At 55.0% G+C, this 16802-nt stretch overlaps 1 protein-coding gene across 10 annotated transcripts in view; it reads right to left on the bottom strand.

The window, feature by feature from the left end:
- Positions 1-577: 577 nt before the first annotated feature.
- Positions 578-16802, bottom strand: part of ARHGEF10L (Rho guanine nucleotide exchange factor 10 like) — a 162086-nt gene continuing 145861 nt past the window's right edge. For 9 of the 10 annotated variants that reach the window (XM_067722085.1, XM_067722053.1, XM_067722102.1 and 6 more), the window contains 3 exons: positions 10177-10351; positions 2639-2761; positions 578-1373 (listed from right to left, as the gene is read on the bottom strand). In XM_067722085.1, coding sequence (XP_067578186.1) covers positions 835-1373; positions 2639-2761; positions 10177-10351 — 837 coding nt within the window. In that variant the 3' untranslated portion in view covers positions 578-834. The remainder of the gene's footprint in view (positions 1374-2638; positions 2762-10176; positions 10352-16802) is intronic. The other variant, XR_010939627.1, reaches the window with a different exon arrangement.

Here is a 16802-nt window from a genome sequence, read left to right as displayed (position 1 = left end):
TACCTGTGCTGTTCAATGCGGTTGGCACTCACCACCTGGGCACCTTGAGCCACACTAGAAATGTGGCTAATGGGACTGAACAATTGAATCTGTGATTTTATTTCATTTTAATTAATTAAAAAATTAAACAGCTACATGTGACCAACGGCGACTGCACCAGACAGCACAGTTCTAGGGCCTGTTCTCGCGGTGCCTGGCCTGGATCCTTCCTGCTGGTTCCAGAACAACCCCTATCCAGTGACAGCTGCTCTGTCTCTTCGCCCATCACATCTCGAAACAACAAAACAAAACAAAAAAACAACCCTCAATCCAAGGACTGACGTTATTCTTGCCTTTTATTCCAGCATCTCCCAGAGCTCCAATATGTACAGACTTTATACACATATAATATACACCATATATACGTATTTATATATATTCACACACCAGCCCACACACTCTCATACACTCACACACACGCACCCTTCCAGGAAGGGTGCGTGGCCGCCCCTGAGCCCCGCTCGGGCCTGGACAAGAGGCACTGGGCTTGCCAGGCAATTGTGAGGTTTTGTGTTTTTTGCTTTTGAAAAGAAGGCCATCTTCTCCAGAGGTGTCCTCCCTCTCCCCAAACCCAAACCACTCCCCTAAACACTCTGAATTTTTTTTTTTTTCTTAAAAAGGAAGAGGTTTTCCTCTGCCCTGCTCAGGTAGTTACCAGAGTTCCAGGCCCGTCCGCATGGCGCCGTGCAGGTCCCTGGAAGGCACTGCCACCCAGTGCTCCCTGGGGACCCTGGACCGCTGGGCGGGTCCACAGCAGGCCGAGAGCCTGGCTTGGCTGCGTGGCCTGGGTGGGGGCTATAGCGTCAAGGGCACCTGCCAGATGAGGAGGGCGCTGTCCGTCTCCCCACACAGGGCTGGTTTCCCACTGCCGCCCGGGGCGCCGCCGAAGTTGCGGTAGCCCTGCCCTCCGGAGATGATGGCCACCGAGCAGATCTCCTTGCGGTGGGCGTCCCGGGCACAGGGCCGGCTGCGCACCCAGACGTCGGGGTCATCAGCCATCTCGTAGATGGAGCCGTCCTCCTCACTGTGCTCCAGGGCTGAGCCGTCCATGGGCTCCGGCTCCCGCACAGAGAGCAGTGGGCCCGGGAGGTGGGCAGTAGAACGCAGGCGGTACTGCAGAAGGATGCCCTTCTTGCGGGTCAGCTCGCGGCCCACGTGGCTCGCAGGCACGGGTGCTGGCTCGTGAGCCTGACCGTCTGGCTTGTCCTCCTCGGCTTGCGGCCCCTCGGCCTCCTCCTGGTCACTCCGCAGGATATCGGGGGCCAAGATGCTGGAGGCCACGGCCAAAAAGGCCACAGGCCCACAGTGACCGTTGAGCGAGACCATGCCTTTCCCTGCAGGAAGAGGGCAGAGAGAAGGGGCCCAAAGGCCCAGAGTTTTAAAGACCCAACAGGTCTCTTGGAGAATTTCTGGGGTTTGTTTTTGGTTTTTGGGTTTTTTTTTTTTGGTTACTGCAATCTACGTTGTTATCTTCCCAGAAGGCCATGGGTCTGGGGGAGGGCTCTCAATGCTCCAGCGTTACTTTCTTTGGAGAACTGGAGCAGGGGAACACGAATGACTTTATAAACCACATGGGGAACCTCGGTGTGAAAGCACCTGCAGCTCCCTGCCTGAGCCATCCTCACATCTCTGTGCTGTTGCCCAAGCCATCGCCTCTGCCCAGAGAGCCTTTCCCATCCGCCTAACTCTAGCTCAGCCTTGAAGCCCAGCTCAGCTCCTCCACAGGGCACCCTTCTTGCCTTCAGCCTGAAGAAATGATCACTCCTGTCTCTATGCCCTGCAGATTCCAGGACACCTGCCATCACAGCACCTGCTACCCTGACTACAAGCTGCCCCTACCAGACTCTCAGCATTTGGGGGCAGGGTCTCTGCCCAACGCACCCCTGCAACCCCAGGACCAAGCCTGGGATGAACAGATTGACCTATGTGATAAAATCATGAAAATGGGAAATCTTACAATTTAGGAAGAGAGTCTTCTTTAGCAGAGAGGTTGAGCTCCACCTGGGGCTGGTCCCTCAGGACTTCTCCCTCCCACTGCACTCAGCCCTGCCCTCCAGCAGCAGCTGAAAGAGGCCACTTCGTCATCACCCTCAGGACAGAGGCAGAGAGGAGCCCAGAGCTCTGGGGTCTTCCCTGATCCTGGACCCCAGTGCCACAGTCAGGGCAGCCCTCCCTCTAATCCATGCAAACACAGCTGCACATGGATCCCCAGACCCAGGAGCCCTCAGTTATTTCTACCACTGGAGCCTGGACACTTTGAAGCTGCTGTGGGGAGGGGGCAGAAGGGGCCCAGCAGATCCTCTACCATGAGTCAGGTGTCTCAGCCAATCCCCAAACCATCTGGCCAATATGCCTACTGTGCCCATTGCTAGCTTAGGTAACTGAGACTCAGAAGGAAGACTCAGAAGGAGACTGCAAGGCCAAGGTGATTTAATTCCACTGAGCCACAGTGCCACCTGCGATGACAGAGGACCTTAGAGAATGGACCCCCACCCCCATATCAGAAGAGAGCGCAAACATCTGGGCACGAGACCCACCCTTCCCTGGCCGCAGGTAGCTGACACCCCGGGCCCTGCAGCACTGGCTCCCAGAGCCTCACCTGTGATCTTCGGGATGCCTTCCAGCCGAGGCACAGGCAGCAGGACAATGACACCCTGGTCAGTGCCCACCCAGAGCAGACCCTGGCAGATGAGGAGGCTGGTGACACACAGGTGCTTCTGGCCTGCAGAGGGAGAAGCCAGCATGAGCGGTACATCCTCTTGGCGGGGGAGGGGGCAGTGGATGGGGGCCACGGCAGGTGAGAAAATGGCACAGTCTGGGCTCCTCTCCTGAGATAAGCAAGAAGCTAGACAGGGTTGTGATTATGATCTGGGGCTTGGGAGGCTAACCCGGCTGGGGTCTGGCCCCTGGGTCCCCCAGCTGAGGGCTCCCCCGACGCAGCCTCAGTTTCCTCCTCTGTAAAGTGGGGCTTCCTTGAGGATGCTATGAGGGAAGGCCACGGTACTGGCCCACGTGAGCATGGCTGGCTTATCTTGGCACAAGGTGTGCACTAAGGGCCGCCCATGCCAGGGACACAGCTGGCCAGCTGGGGAGTGAAGGGAGGCCTGGGAAAGTGGGGGTTTGAGGGTGAAGCAGATGGCACAGACGGGATGCATGGGGAGGGGTCCAGGTGAGTTGGCAGTCTGTTGCAGCCCCTTGGTTTCCAGCCCGGGCTTAACATCTTGCCCACATGGGCCCTTCCTTTGGCGAGGGCAGTGTACCCTGCAGCCCCCGGTCCCAGCAGTGAAACGGGCACTCAGCGCCAGGCGCTAGCATGTTTCTGATGTCAGTCCAGATCAGTTCTTATCCGGCTATCCCCGGGGCTGTCTGTTCCTTTTAGTGAGAATAGCAATAGCAGGGAAGGCGGGTCCCCCTGCTCTTCACAGGGAGGAAGCACAGTACGGGCTGCACAGCGTGGTGAGTGCGAGCACGGCTGCGGGGCCAGGCGCTGGGTTCAAACCCCAGCTCTGCTACTTCCTGGCTCCATGTCCCGGGGCCAGAAACAAAACCTGTCTGTGGCATGGTTCCCTCGCTTGCAAAAGGCGACAATGATGATATTTCAAAGCCTTGTCCTGAGGAGTAAATGAGCCAATGATTGTAAATTACATAATCCAGTGGCTGGTACATGGCACTCACAGGTAGGGGCCGTCTGCCATCCTCGCTGCTGTTCCGTTGCTAACAATTCCGGTCAACGGGAATGGGCATGACGGAGGGGCTGGGAGCCCACTCCTGCCCCTCCAAAGGGCCGTCTCACTTCTGGCCTGAATTCTTCTGCCCAAGGACAAGATTATTCTCTCCTCAAATTCAAAGTCATGCCATGACGTGAAGTGATGCTTAGAACAGGGGTTCTCAAGCTGGGCATGCATCAGCACCACCAGGAGGGCTGATAACTGAGGGGCCAACCCCAGAGGTGAGCCCCAAAACTGCATTTCCAGCAAGTTCCCAGGATACCGATGCTGCTGGGCCTGGGACCACACTTTGTGAAATACTGCTTTGCAGTTTCCAAAGCACTTCGTATACCTGCCCTAGCCTGACATAAGCCTTGCGACAGCTGAGAGGTACGCAAGACCCAGATGCTGTGCCCATTTTCCAGACAAGGATATTAAGGTCCAAAGAGGTCACCCAGCTGATGAGTGCGGGGTGGGGAGTGGGGAGGAGCAGAGCTCAGCCCTGCCGCTTCTTACAGCCTGATGCTTTCACTGCCTCTCTACTCGAGCAAATTACTTGAGTTCCGTACCTGTAGGTGTATGGGCTTCCTCTGCAGAGCAGAGTCTCAGAGCAGAATGGTGTGGCTCCATGGTCACCCCAGAAGGAAGGTTACTATCTTGGGGTTCACACAGCATTTCCTAACACACTGGTCTATACCATCACCCATCCATTCACTCGGCACCCCAGCACATCCCCAGGACCTACTGTGCGCAGGACGCTGCACTCGGTGCTGGAGGCAGAGGGGGAACCACGCACACAAAGTTCTGCTCCTAAGGAGCAAACATTCTAGAACTTTCTACAATAAGGGAAAGGCTCTCTACCACACTGTCCAATTCGGTAACCATTAGCCACATATGGCTACTGACACTTGAAATATGGCGAGTGGGACTGAGGGGCTGAGTTTGTAATTTCTTTTAATTTTAATTTTAATGGTAGCTACTGTACTAATGCAGCCCTGGGAGGGGAAAGAGGAAAAGCAAACAGAAACAAGGAACATAGCTACTAGGCAGAGGAGTGAAACGGGGCAGTGAGGCAGAGAGCGGGTGGGAGGATGCCGGGGCTTTGTGCCTTCCTCTGCTTCCTGGGGGGATGGGGAGGCTGCATCCAATGACAAGGAGGCGGCAGCCACGCCAAGACCCAAGCAAAAGCCCTGGAGGCGGCACGTGCAAAGGCCCTGTGACGAGATGAGCTCGCGGTCTGTGGAGGACTGAGCCAGCGCAGCTTGGGGATGAGGGCTCTGCGAGACAACGGGGGGAGGGTCAGAAGAGTGGATGGGCCAGGGCTAGGGCTTTGACTGTTCATTCTGAGCGTGATGTGGTGCCACTGGCAGGTCTAAGCAGGGGAGTGATGCCCCCGGATTTTAGAGGAGCATGTTAGCTGCAATGAGACGGAGGACAGGGGTGATGGGGGGAGCAAGGAGACCAGCAAGGCAGGGATGGTGGCATCTGAGACACGGTGGTGGCAGGGAGATGGTGAGAAACCAACAGGTTAGAGACAGACCTGCTGACAGACTGACGGGGAGTGGGGAGGGGAGAGGAATCAAGGACAGCTCAGAGTTTTTTGTCTCAAGCAGCTGGGTGCATGGCAGTGCTGTGGACCGAGACCAAGGAGGAGCAGGCTTGGAGTAGGAGTCCAAGTTCAATACTGGATGTCGTTTGAGATGCACATTAGATACCCAAGTGGAGCTGTCAGCAGGCAGTGGGATATAGGAGTCTGGCGACGTGATGCAAACTCAGCGATTCTTATTCATAGTGTTGATTCAATGTGGAAATGGAAGCCACGGTGGGAAAAAAGCCAGTTTGTCAGGGGCCATTTCACAAACAGTATCTGGGTTTGGGGGAGCTGGGACTCTTCCCCACATCCTCATCAATTCAGAGAGTGTAGGCTCCCAACCACGAGGACAGCCTCAGAGGACAGCCCAGCCGTGGGTGATTCCAGCCCTGGTGAAATCAGAAAGTGCAGGAGGCTCGGGCTGTGAGCCCCTCACGTCACCACCTATCTTCTCTTCTTGGCTCTGCTCAAGGTCTGTAATTCCTCTATTTCTCCCTTTGCTCATTTACTGTTTGCCTTCCCAAATGTAAGCTTCCTGAGGGCAGCAGCTTATCTGTGTCTCAAAGTTGATTCCCCAGCTCCTGGCCGAATACCCTGGTTCACGGTAGATACTCGAAAAGGACCTGTGACTTCAGATCTAGAGAACAAACTAGTGGTTTCCAGTAGGGAGAGGGACCGGGGGTGGGGCAGGACAGAGGAAGGGGATTAGAAGGTACTAACTACCAGATATAAAATAAATATGCTACAAGGATATATCGTACAACACACGGAATACAGCCAATATGTCATAGCAGCTATAAATGGGGCATAACCTTTAAAAATTGTGAATCACTACGTTGTACGCCGGAAACTTATATTGTAAATCAACTGTACCTCAATAAATATGTTTTAAAAGGACCTGTGAGTAAATGAGTGAATGAGAGAATGAATGAATGAAAGCAGAGAAGTGAGTAAGGACACAGGTGTTGCTGTCACTTACCAGCTGCGTGAAGCAACAAGCCACTGTCTCTCACTGTTCAATGAGTATCACAAATGTCCCTTGCTCGATTTTATGATTATTAGCAATATTATATATGTATATATACACAGGGAGTATATATATAAATATATATGTCTATACACACAGTATAATATATACACACAGTTGAGCACAGCTCTTGGCCCATAATATATAAGCAAAAAATGGAGGCTATTAGGACAATATTTGTGATTATTAAAAGGACCTAGTGTCTTGGGATCAGCTCCATCAGAGCCAGAAACCCACAAAAATAATAACAGCCAAGAGAGGGAGCAGTGGCAAATGTTCCAACTCACATGCCTCCCCTCCTTTTCCAGGGCCCCTGGGGCCTCAGGACCAGCAGGAGACCATTTCCTGATGCCCCTGCCTCCCCTCGGCCCCCACTGGACTGCAGAAACCTGGCAAACGAAAGGAAGGCAGCGAGAAACCAAAAGAGATGGCGAATGGAGAAATGACTTCACCTGCAGACCTCATTCCGAGGCCCTTCCTCCTCCCACTCTGCCTCGAGGAAAAGAACAAGGCCCTTCACAAACAGAACGAAAGGAAAAAAGGAAGTCTAATGGTGGATAAATAGTTTATCACAGAGACTTAATGCAGCAGTGTTCAACTCACCCAAGCCATCTATCTGGAGATATACAACTTTAAAAAGCTCAGGCTCTCAGAGAACATTTTATTAATGACCTGTCTAGTTAAGAGGAGGAGGGAGTTTAGGTTCAAAAATGCATTAATTCCAGTTGGGGACGTGAGTGGAGGAAAGGGGTCGGGGAAAGGAAGCGTGATGAATTTTTAACATGCCCTTAAAACATATCCGCACTTAGAGGAGGAACAAATTTATTAGTAATTACACAATTATTTCATTTGGTGGGATGGGGGAAGAAAAAATATCTAAAAGCCTTTTAAAAATATCTCTAATAAAGAATTTAAGAATCCTGCTCTGTTCTTCTGCCAGGGCACAGTGTAGGGTGGATCTGATGCCCCCCTCCACCCAGAGCTGGCTCCTCGGGCTCACGGTGTCCCGGCCAGCAGGGGCCCGGCCTCTCCAGTGTTAGGAAAGGTCAGGCCTGGGGGAAGGAGGCCCAGGACAGTAACTCCTCGGGACCTTCGGGAAGCCCTGAACACAGGAAGCTCAGCCTCCACTCTGACGTGTCCAGGGCCCAGCTCCGGGAGGTCAGGCAAGCGGACAGGTGGCTTCTGTCTGTGCCGATGTGGTGGGAGGGGCCCTGACTGGCGGGTTGGGGGGTGATGCACGGCGGAAGGGGACCAGTGCAATGAGGGGCAGGGACTGCCATGAAGATAACGATGGTGGACGACACCATCACGCACTGGAGCTGGGGACCATGGGGTGCTGTCCTCACCACCTCAGGTAAGGCCCACACCTGCCCTGAGAGGCGGGGACGAAAGGTGGGAGAGGCTCCCCATTTGCTCCCGGTCAGAGAGCTGGAAGGCGGCAGAGCCAGGATCCCAGCAAGGCCTGTCTAACTCCGGGCTCTGGTCTGCCTTACGAGCTCCGACTCAGATCTCCGGCCCTCGCTGTACAGATGGGGAAATGGAGGCCCGGGAAGGGGGAGGCCGCCCAGTGAGAGAGCTGTGATTCGGGTCCTGGCTCTGGCCCCTCAGCGGAGTGACCTGAGCCTCCTGGGCCTCCGTTTACCTGCTCATGAAAGCCAATGTCCTTTCTTCTTGAAGGGTAACTGCAAAGAACAAGTCAAGACAGTGGACGTGAAAATGCATCTTAAACCCACAGGGGGTCGGACCTGTGCAGCGGGAGCCTGCTGGGTTTCCACCTGCAGTGGCTCTGTCCACAAAGCCTGCCTCTGACTGCGTGATCAACCTGATTCTTTCTCTACTCTCCACCATCCCCACAGATAGACTGAGAAGATGCAAAAAGCCCATAAGATTATCTATTTCTTCCACTGTTCCACTAGCTTGAAATAACTTAGCTATCGGCATAAATGTGGAAATATTTCTGTGATACTGAGAAACTTTTACTGTAGTTAAAATAGATTTACCTCATATATAAATACTATGAAAGACAATGAAACTAAAGCTAAAAAAAAAGGAAGGAAGGGAGGGAGGGAGGGAGGGAGGGAGCGAGGAAGGACCCATAACATAGGTCCCCCAAGCCCCTACCCCAGACCCCAGGAGCAGGTTAGGAAGCCGTTTATTCTCCTCATGGATGCCCCAGACCTAGGCAAGGCGTTTTCTCATGGCTGACGCCATTTATCCTGAGCCAGGAGCCACTTTCCATCCCACAGAGGAACCAGAGGCTCCAGGAAGCAAAGGGACCTGCCAAGACCCGACAGTGGCCAAGCCAGGACTCTGGCCACCTCTGAAAACATCTCTTCCCCTGTTACGCCCAGTGGGACTCTGAACTGAGTCCGACCTCATGTGACTCCCTGTCCTGCCTCTGGCCACTTTACCCTGATGAACAAACCTCAGTTTCTGCATCTGTAAAATGGGGACAGTGAGATCCTGTACGTAAAGCCCTTGGGACCTAGCTCCCTGTAGGGCTCCTGGCAGGCTGGCAGCTACTAGGTACTATTGCTGCTGTTGTTGGTCTTGTTGTTAGTAACCATCCCCCACCCCACCCCTCTTGGCCGCTTCCAGCCTCTGCCATGGCCCATCTGCTGAGCCCCTCTCACCATCAGCTCCAGGTTCAGCCTGCCACGCCTCTCTGTTTCCCTGGCCCTGGGGCCCTTCGGTGCCCCCAGCTGCTGCACCCAGCCCAGTCGGCTAAGCTTGAACAGGACGTTCCCCACACCCTCCCAGACCAGCCCCAGGTCAGGGCAAGACAGGCCAAGGCCTGCTAGCCCTGAGGGCTGCTCTAAAGCCCACTGGGGGTAGGGATGGACCCTGAGCACACGTCTGCCCTGGCTCCCAGCACAGCCCACAGGGATCTGGGCAGCAACTGGGGCAGCAGACAGTAGGGGAGATGCCTGGAGCCGATTCTACGGAGGCCTCAGCAGATGCCGGGTGGCAGCGGGGGTGCTAGGTGAGCTCAGATCTTAATCCTCTCCGTGGGTCTCACAAACAGCTCTGCAGGAGGAAGCACGGGCCCCAAGGGGACGATGTCCAAGGTCTTCACCCTCCCCTTGCCCCAAACCTGAAGGTAAACTAAGGGGGACAATTGCCTTTCTTTAAAAACCTCTAAGGAGGGCTTCCCTGGTGGCGCAGTGGTTGAGAGTCCGCCTGCCAATGCAGGGGACACGGATATGTGCCCCGGTCCAGGAAGATCCCACATGCCACGGAGCGGCTGGGCCCGTGAGCCGTGGCCGCTGAGCCTGCGCGTCCAGAGCCTGTGCTCCGCAGCGGGAGAGGCCACAGCGGTGACAGGCCCGTGTACCGCAAAAAATAATAATAATAAAAAAATAAAAATAGAAACCTCTAAGGAAAGAGACGCTTAGTTGACCTTCTCTCTTTCCCTTTGCCTTATTCTGAAGGTGATTTGAGGCAGAATTGGGGTTTTGGTCAACCTGAGGAGCAGGAGGTATAGATGAGCCTGGCTTCCTGCCCAGCGTGGCTTTTTAGCGGCCACCTGACTTGGGGGAGTCCCCTGAGCTCAGAGCCTGACTTCCCACGAGCCCCCGTCTGCTGTGCTGTGATGCCAGCCAGAAGGGCTTTGGAAGGACAGGCCTGGGTTCAAATCCTGAGCCCACTGCTTCCCCTCAGGGAGGCCCAGTTTTCAAGGCTGACGAAAGGCTGCCTCAAGGGTTAATGAGATGGGCTGGGCTGGCCGTGGAAACTGCTTCCCGGATGTCTGCTCCCTCCCTCCCTTCACAGCCCCAGGACAGCAGGGCATGACGGCCCAGCAGCAGCCTCACCTGGCAGCAGGAAGGTGGTCCTGGTGGCGATGTTGATCTCCTGCAGATGCTCCAGCGTCTCCGTGTGAAAGAGGCGGATGGAGGAGCCGGAGGAGAAGGCCATCCAGACGCCGCTGCCCGCCTTTACCATGTGTGTCACACTCACAGCCGTGTCCTGGTGTGCCTCGAAGCTTTGCTGCGGCACAGAGGGAGGGCTGTCAGTGCTGGGCGGGGCCAGCCAGCCAAGCCTCTGGGAGCCAAGCTAACCCGGCCTCTGCCTGAACCCAAGTCAGAGGGAAGAAACCTCAGAAGCCCGGCAGTGCTGTGTCGGTAAACATTTTAACAACGGGCGGGGTGAATCCTGGTGTGTTGTGTCTGCTGATTCCCGTGGTGTAAATACTTCTAACATGGCCCATCTCAAGCTACCCACGTGACAGCACCGAACGTGGAGCAAGGCAAGACAAGCGCACACCAGGCTCTACCATGACGCGGATGCAAGGGAAAGACAGAGCTGCAAGTCTATGGAAGAGGAAGTGACAGCTTACGTATATTATCTAAAGGTCTGAAGGCACCAACAGAACAGAACTCTCGGGGAAGGCAGGTGGTGGTGTGAGCCAAACCCACGTCTTCACTGCAGGGAGGCAAGACATTATGTCCAAAAACTGATAAACCCAGAAACAGTGGAGCACACAACTGAGTCACAGGAAAAGTGCCGGTGGATTAAAAACAGAACAGGTGAAAGTATTTTCTTCCAGGAAGCAGGACTGGAGACGGGGAGTAGGAAGGGCCTTTCCAGATAAACCATTACATGCTATTTGATTTTTTTTTTTTACAGTTTTAAATAAAATTTTGATCTTTAATAAAAAAGGGCTTCCCTGGTGAAACAGTGGTTAAGAATCCGCCTGCCAATGCAGGGAGACACGGGTTTGAGCCCTGGTCCGGGAAGATCCCATGTGGTGCATAGCAACTAAGCCCGTGTGCCACAACTACTGAGCCTGCGCTCTAGAGCCCACGAGCCACAACTACTAACGCCCGCGCGCCTAGAGCCCGTGCTCCACAACAAGAGAAGCCACCACGATGAGAAGCCCGCACACAGCAACGAAGAGTGGCCCCCGCTCACCGCAACTAGAGAAAGCCCGTGTGCAGCAACAGAGACCCAACACAGCCAAAAATAAATTAATTAATTAATTTAAGAAAAAAAAAAAACTCTTACAAAGAGAGGAGATAGACATCAGGCTTCCCATCTACTGCCGGAGAAAGTCTAAGCTCCTTAGCGGGCTTTCCAGGCCCCAGCTCTGCCCCAACTCCCACCTCTCCTGGGAGGCTCCCTGTGCTCCAGGCCGAGCAGAGCCCGGGCCTGGAGGGTGCTCAGGATGCGCTACGCGGCCACGCCTCTGCCCTCGAGATGGCCTGTCTGCGGTGTGCACCACCCACTGCCCTCCCGGGAAAAGCTTTTCACCATCCTCACCCGTGAAGCCCACTCCAGCCACCCTTGCACCGGCCACTTCCTCTGCCTGCCACATTCCAGCCTGACAACATCTACTCCACTCTGGCCCTGCTCGGCTGCCTCCCACACCGGTCCATGAACTCCAAGGACAGACCCTGAGCCTCAGGCCCGTCAACACCCTCCCTGTTCAGCATAGGGCCCAGAGCACAGTGAAATCTGGTCAAAGAGCGAATGGATGGATGCTTGAATTCCAGCCACAACATTGAGGTGTTACTTAAACATCGACAACCCCAGCGCACCAGGCTAGATAGAGGCCCAAGCACTGGGGACAGTCAGGTAACTCTGGTGCATCCACCCGGTGGACTGTCCTACATCTATTCAACGTCATGTTTACAGAGACTGTGTGGTGAACGCAGAAGAATGTGAATGTTACAGCAGTAATTGCAAAAAGAAACAAAAGCAAAAGGCCACATTCAACACTGGAGGAGGGGAAGGGGCAGGAGAGGTGAAACCTCGCACTGAGGATTATTCCAGGGCCGTACCTGCTGATTTTCCTCCTTTCCAATTGTCTGATATTCCTTTTTTTTTTTTTTTTCCTATAAAGAGCAGATCTTGGGTGGAAGCCCAGGACAGCAGGAGGTGTTGGCCAGAACATCAATGTGGAATCAGGCCTGCGGTTAAACCTCATTTCCTCAATAACTTCCCAGGTCTGGGCCTCAGTCTCCCCATTTGTAGATGGAGGTTGTCATGAGAGTTATAGGGACTCCTGGGTGAGGGAGAGCTTAGCACAAACCCAGTTCCTAATACGGCCTCATTCATCCAACAGATGTTCTTGAGCCCCTACGATATTCCTGGCGTGGGTCTAGGTGCTGGGAATATAGTGATGAACAAGATAAACAAGGGGCCCACACAGTTAAAACAAATAAAGATTACTCCCAACGGTAAAAATACTGGGAAAAATACTGGGTGCCAATAAGATTGGGTGACCAGAGAAAGTCTCTCTAGGAGGTAGTATTTGTCAGAGACAATAAAAATGTGAAGGAATCAGATCTGGGATGTGGGATGGGGGAGGGGAGAGCACGTCAGGCAAAGGGTACAGCAAGTGCAAGAGCCCTGGGGCAGGAATGACCTTGCCGTGTTTGAGAAACAGAAAGGTGGTCAGTGTTGGGGAGCACGGTGGCAAGACAGAGGTGGGAGAGGGGGTCAGGGGCCAGATCACACCCGGCAGCCCTGAAGTGCACGGCGAAGAGTTTAGATTGTATTCAAGTGCGGGAGGGGGCTGAGCCTGGTTAAGTGACAAGTTCAGGTTCACCTTTGAAAGAAGTTCAGTTCGAGGGCTGTGTGGCAGCAGGCTGGAATTCTGGGCCTCGCGTGGGCTTAGCCAGTGACAAGTGGCAATAAAAGGACTCGGTTTCTTTTGCCGCTGTCACGCCAGCCCCGGCTCAACCCCAACTCCATCCCAGTTCAAATCACTGGAGGTTTCCCACCGAGATAAAGAAGCTGGGGCAGGGGGCTCTCCATGGGGAGCCAAGCCAATGAACTCAGTGCTCACTCCCGATCAGAACACGGGGCCCAGGCTTCCCTGGTGGTGCAGTGGTTAAGAACCCGCCTGCCAATGCAGGGGACAAGGGTTCGAGCCTTGGTCTAGGAAGATCCCACATGCCACGGAGCCACTAAGCCCATGCATCACAACTACTGAGCCTGCGCTCTAGAGTCCGCGCGCCACAACTACTGAGCCCACATGCTGCAACTACTGAAGCCTGTGCGCCGAGAGCCCGTGCTTTGCAGCAAGAGAAGCCACCGCAGTGAGAAGCCTGCACACCGCAAGGAAGAGTAGCCCCCGCCCACCGCAACTGGAGAAAGCCTGCACACAGCAACGAAGACCCAACGCAGCCAAAAATAAATAAATTAAAAAACAAAAAAAGAGAACACGGGGCCCCGTGGAGGGCAAGGCTGTGAGACGGCTGATGAAATGGCTTTTTCTGAGCCAGTCCCTGCAGGCTGAGCTCTGCGGTCCAGGTGGGGTGGCCTGACGGATGGGCTGGGTGGGCAGGAAAATGCAGGGTCCCAGAGGAAGGGCCCCGGGCTGCTCTTGGGAGGCAGGGTCCCAGCGCGCAGCTCACCCCTGATGGGGGGCCCCTCGAGCAGAAGCTGCAGCTCCCTCTGGGGCAGGAGTGCCTCATCTCCATCAAAGTGGGCGCTCCAGTGGTGAGGAGGGGGTCGCCTATCAGGCCGGGCACTCTCAGAGGGCAGGGAGCGATTTCCTCCCTCAGACTGGGGGCTCAGACTAGGACCTCCTGGGGGAGTGTCTCTGTTGCTCCTTCCTTGGCTCCCCTCCCGTGCCCCGGTGAAGGCCCGGGCGCTGGAGGCTCAGCCAGGCAGCCCTGGGATGTGGGGAGAGGCCTGGCCCCCTCACAGCCTCCACAAAGCCGGGCTCAGTCCGTGCAGCGCAGGGCAAGGGGGAGAACGTCCAAGTCTCTGGCCTTTTGCTCCGCAGTCGACTGCCCACTGCCCCGGCAGTGCTGGCCGGCAGCTCCTTTCCGGAGAGGAGGTCTCCTTCAAGGAAAGAAACCGCTGTCGGGGGTGAGGAGTGGTTATTTTCCTGCACCAGCCTGCATTCAGCTTTCCTAAAGGCTCAGACCCAGGCCGAGCCCATGGTTACAACAGGACACTCCCCGGGGGGGGCCTTGCTAGGAGAGTCCAGCCGAGGAACCACCAACCCCCATCACAGATGAGACCCTGAGGCCGGATCCGCAGTCCCGCAACGCCCGCCGTCAACGAGCAGATGGCCGAACGGATGGGGCAGCGGGATGGAAGGGGCACCCAACGTGCTTCGTCTGCAGACTTTTCCAAAAACCGGCACGCACGTATTTGCACATGAAAGCACAAACACATAGATACCAACAGGAAGACGTGTGCAGGCTCATGCACGTGCAGCAGACTCCTGCCCGGCTCCCGAAGGAAGGTCAGAAGCATTTCCTGCCTCCGAAAAAGCCAAACCGCACTACAACCGAGACCTGGGCCCACGGAGAGCTGCACCTGAACCTGCAGCCAGTCAGCCCGCGTGCTGCCGTCAGAATCTCATTAAAAGAGAAGTCAGGGCTTCCCTGGCAGCGCAGTGGTCGAGAGTCCGCCTGCCGATGCAGGGGACACGGGTTCGTGCCCCGGTCCGGGAGGATCCCACATACCGCGGAGCGGTTTGGCCTGTGAGCCATGGCCGCTGAGCCTGCGCGTCCGGAGCCTATGCCCCGCAACGGGAGAGGCCCACATACCGCAAAAAATAAAAGTCAGCAGTGGACATCCAGGCTCATCTCTCCAGAGGCATAACACGTCTGTCTCCAGGCCCAAAGGGCTTTGCCCAAGGCCTGTGCCAAGCTACCAAGTCCAATGGTAAGGCGAGTGGGGGTGAGGGCAGCGATAGGTGTGAACAGGGGCAGCTCCAGCCTCCGCCCCTCACTCCTCAGTTATTCCTGGGCTGCCAGGACCCCTCCCCGCACCAGGAGCCTGCTGGAGGAAGCCGGGTCTGGGACACTGGGGCTGGGCCTCCTGGGCACGTAGGGCAGGGGTAGGTGGCACCCTGGCATTGTGGGTCCCCCAGGAGGGCGGAGGGAGCTGAGCACAGCACCCCTGGGTGGGAGCAGGCGGCAGTGAGGCCCAGCCCTGGCTGACACTGGGTTCAGAGGTGACGAGCATGCATCTCATTTTGTTTTCCAAACGTGGGGTGTTTGCTTGCCCAGAGCCGGGGAGGCTATCAGCTTATCAAGCTCTCCTCTCCTCCTAACCAGGATCAGGTGAAACACTGCCCACCTGGCACCCCAATTCCAGGCCATGGCTCCCCATTCTCACCTCTGGACCCCTCCTCTAAAACCTGGCCAGCCTGGGGGGCCCAGGAGTGGGGGGACCACCTTACCATCTAAGAGGCCTCTACCCCCTGTCCCTGAAGAAGGCCCCCTGCCCCCCTGCACAACCGGCCCAGTCATGCCCCTCCTCTGGGCCCCAGAAGGCCTGATATTCCTGCCCACTCGGCCCCTATGGTCCAGGCACGGCTATTTGCCGGCTGCTTACCCTGCACCAGGAGCTGCTCTGTTAGGATGACAGTCTGGACAAGAGGTGTGCACACAATGGCCCCCAGGCTACACCAGCCTGCCGCTGGTTTTGGTGAATCTAGTTTTATTGGCACATGGTCACACCCACATAGAAAAGAATCCATTCAAGTAGGTTGGGAACTCAGCACTCTGACTACACAACCTTGGTCCTTGTTTAAGGACAAAAAGATCCACAGAAAAAATCCTGAACTTTACTTAGTAAGCTTGGTGGTGGTAATGGAACAGGCACAGTGATTCTGACACTACACAGCGTGACTGAAGTGCACTGATGTTATTATTGGGATCCAGGGTAAACAGCAAGAGTCAAGTGTAGAGTGAGAAGTGAGGGTAGAGCTCTAGGACCTTGGACTTGAATTAGAGGTAGCAGTATGAACTGGAGATTTCTCTCCTGGCTCTGTCCACTGAAAGCGTCTGGAAGCAATGACACCCCGGCAGCAGGGAGCACACCACTTCCTGATTTCTAAACACCATTCCCCACGAAAGGGAACCCTGGAGAAATGGCTGATTAGAGCAGGGGAAGTACCAGATGAGCCTAGAGCTTCTCTAGAGGCAGACAAGCAAGGAAGTGCTCAAGAATGATGAGGAAGTGTCCACAGGACCCAGGACCCAGCACAAAGTGTGCAAATCGGAGACAATGTGAGCATCAAAAGTAATAACAATGGTCCTGGATGATAGCACACTGGATTTTAAAAATACTCTTTGAATTTGAAGTAGTAATAAAGGAGGAGGGTTAAGTGGGAGGGGAGGAAACTCCTCTTTAAATAAAGTTTGTAGTGAAAATTCACTGAGGAACAGGATATTCTCCCATTTTCCAAGAATCCCCCACAGTAATTACAAAGGGAAACTGGTGCCTTTACGATGGGGAGACCTGGCAGACCCCCACCTTAACCAAGTGATGAAGGATGGGACCAGCCTGCATTTCCCGCCTCCTCAGGGATTCGATAGGAAGGCATGGCTTCCTACACCGAATCTGGCCAAATACTCCAGTCTCATCAGGAGGAAACAATGGGGCAATTCCAGCTGGTGGGACCTATGAAAAGACACTGGCTTGGATCTCTCAAAAAAGTCACTATCATGGAGACCAAAAAAAAAAA

The sequence above is a fragment of the Pseudorca crassidens genome, chromosome 2 (genome assembly GCF_039906515.1).
Source record: "Pseudorca crassidens isolate mPseCra1 chromosome 2, mPseCra1.hap1, whole genome shotgun sequence".
In the NCBI taxonomy this organism is placed as follows: domain Eukaryota; kingdom Metazoa; phylum Chordata; class Mammalia; order Artiodactyla; family Delphinidae; genus Pseudorca; species Pseudorca crassidens.
Note: the sequence above shows the minus strand (reverse complement) of the source record. Positions and strands in the feature narration are given on the sequence as shown.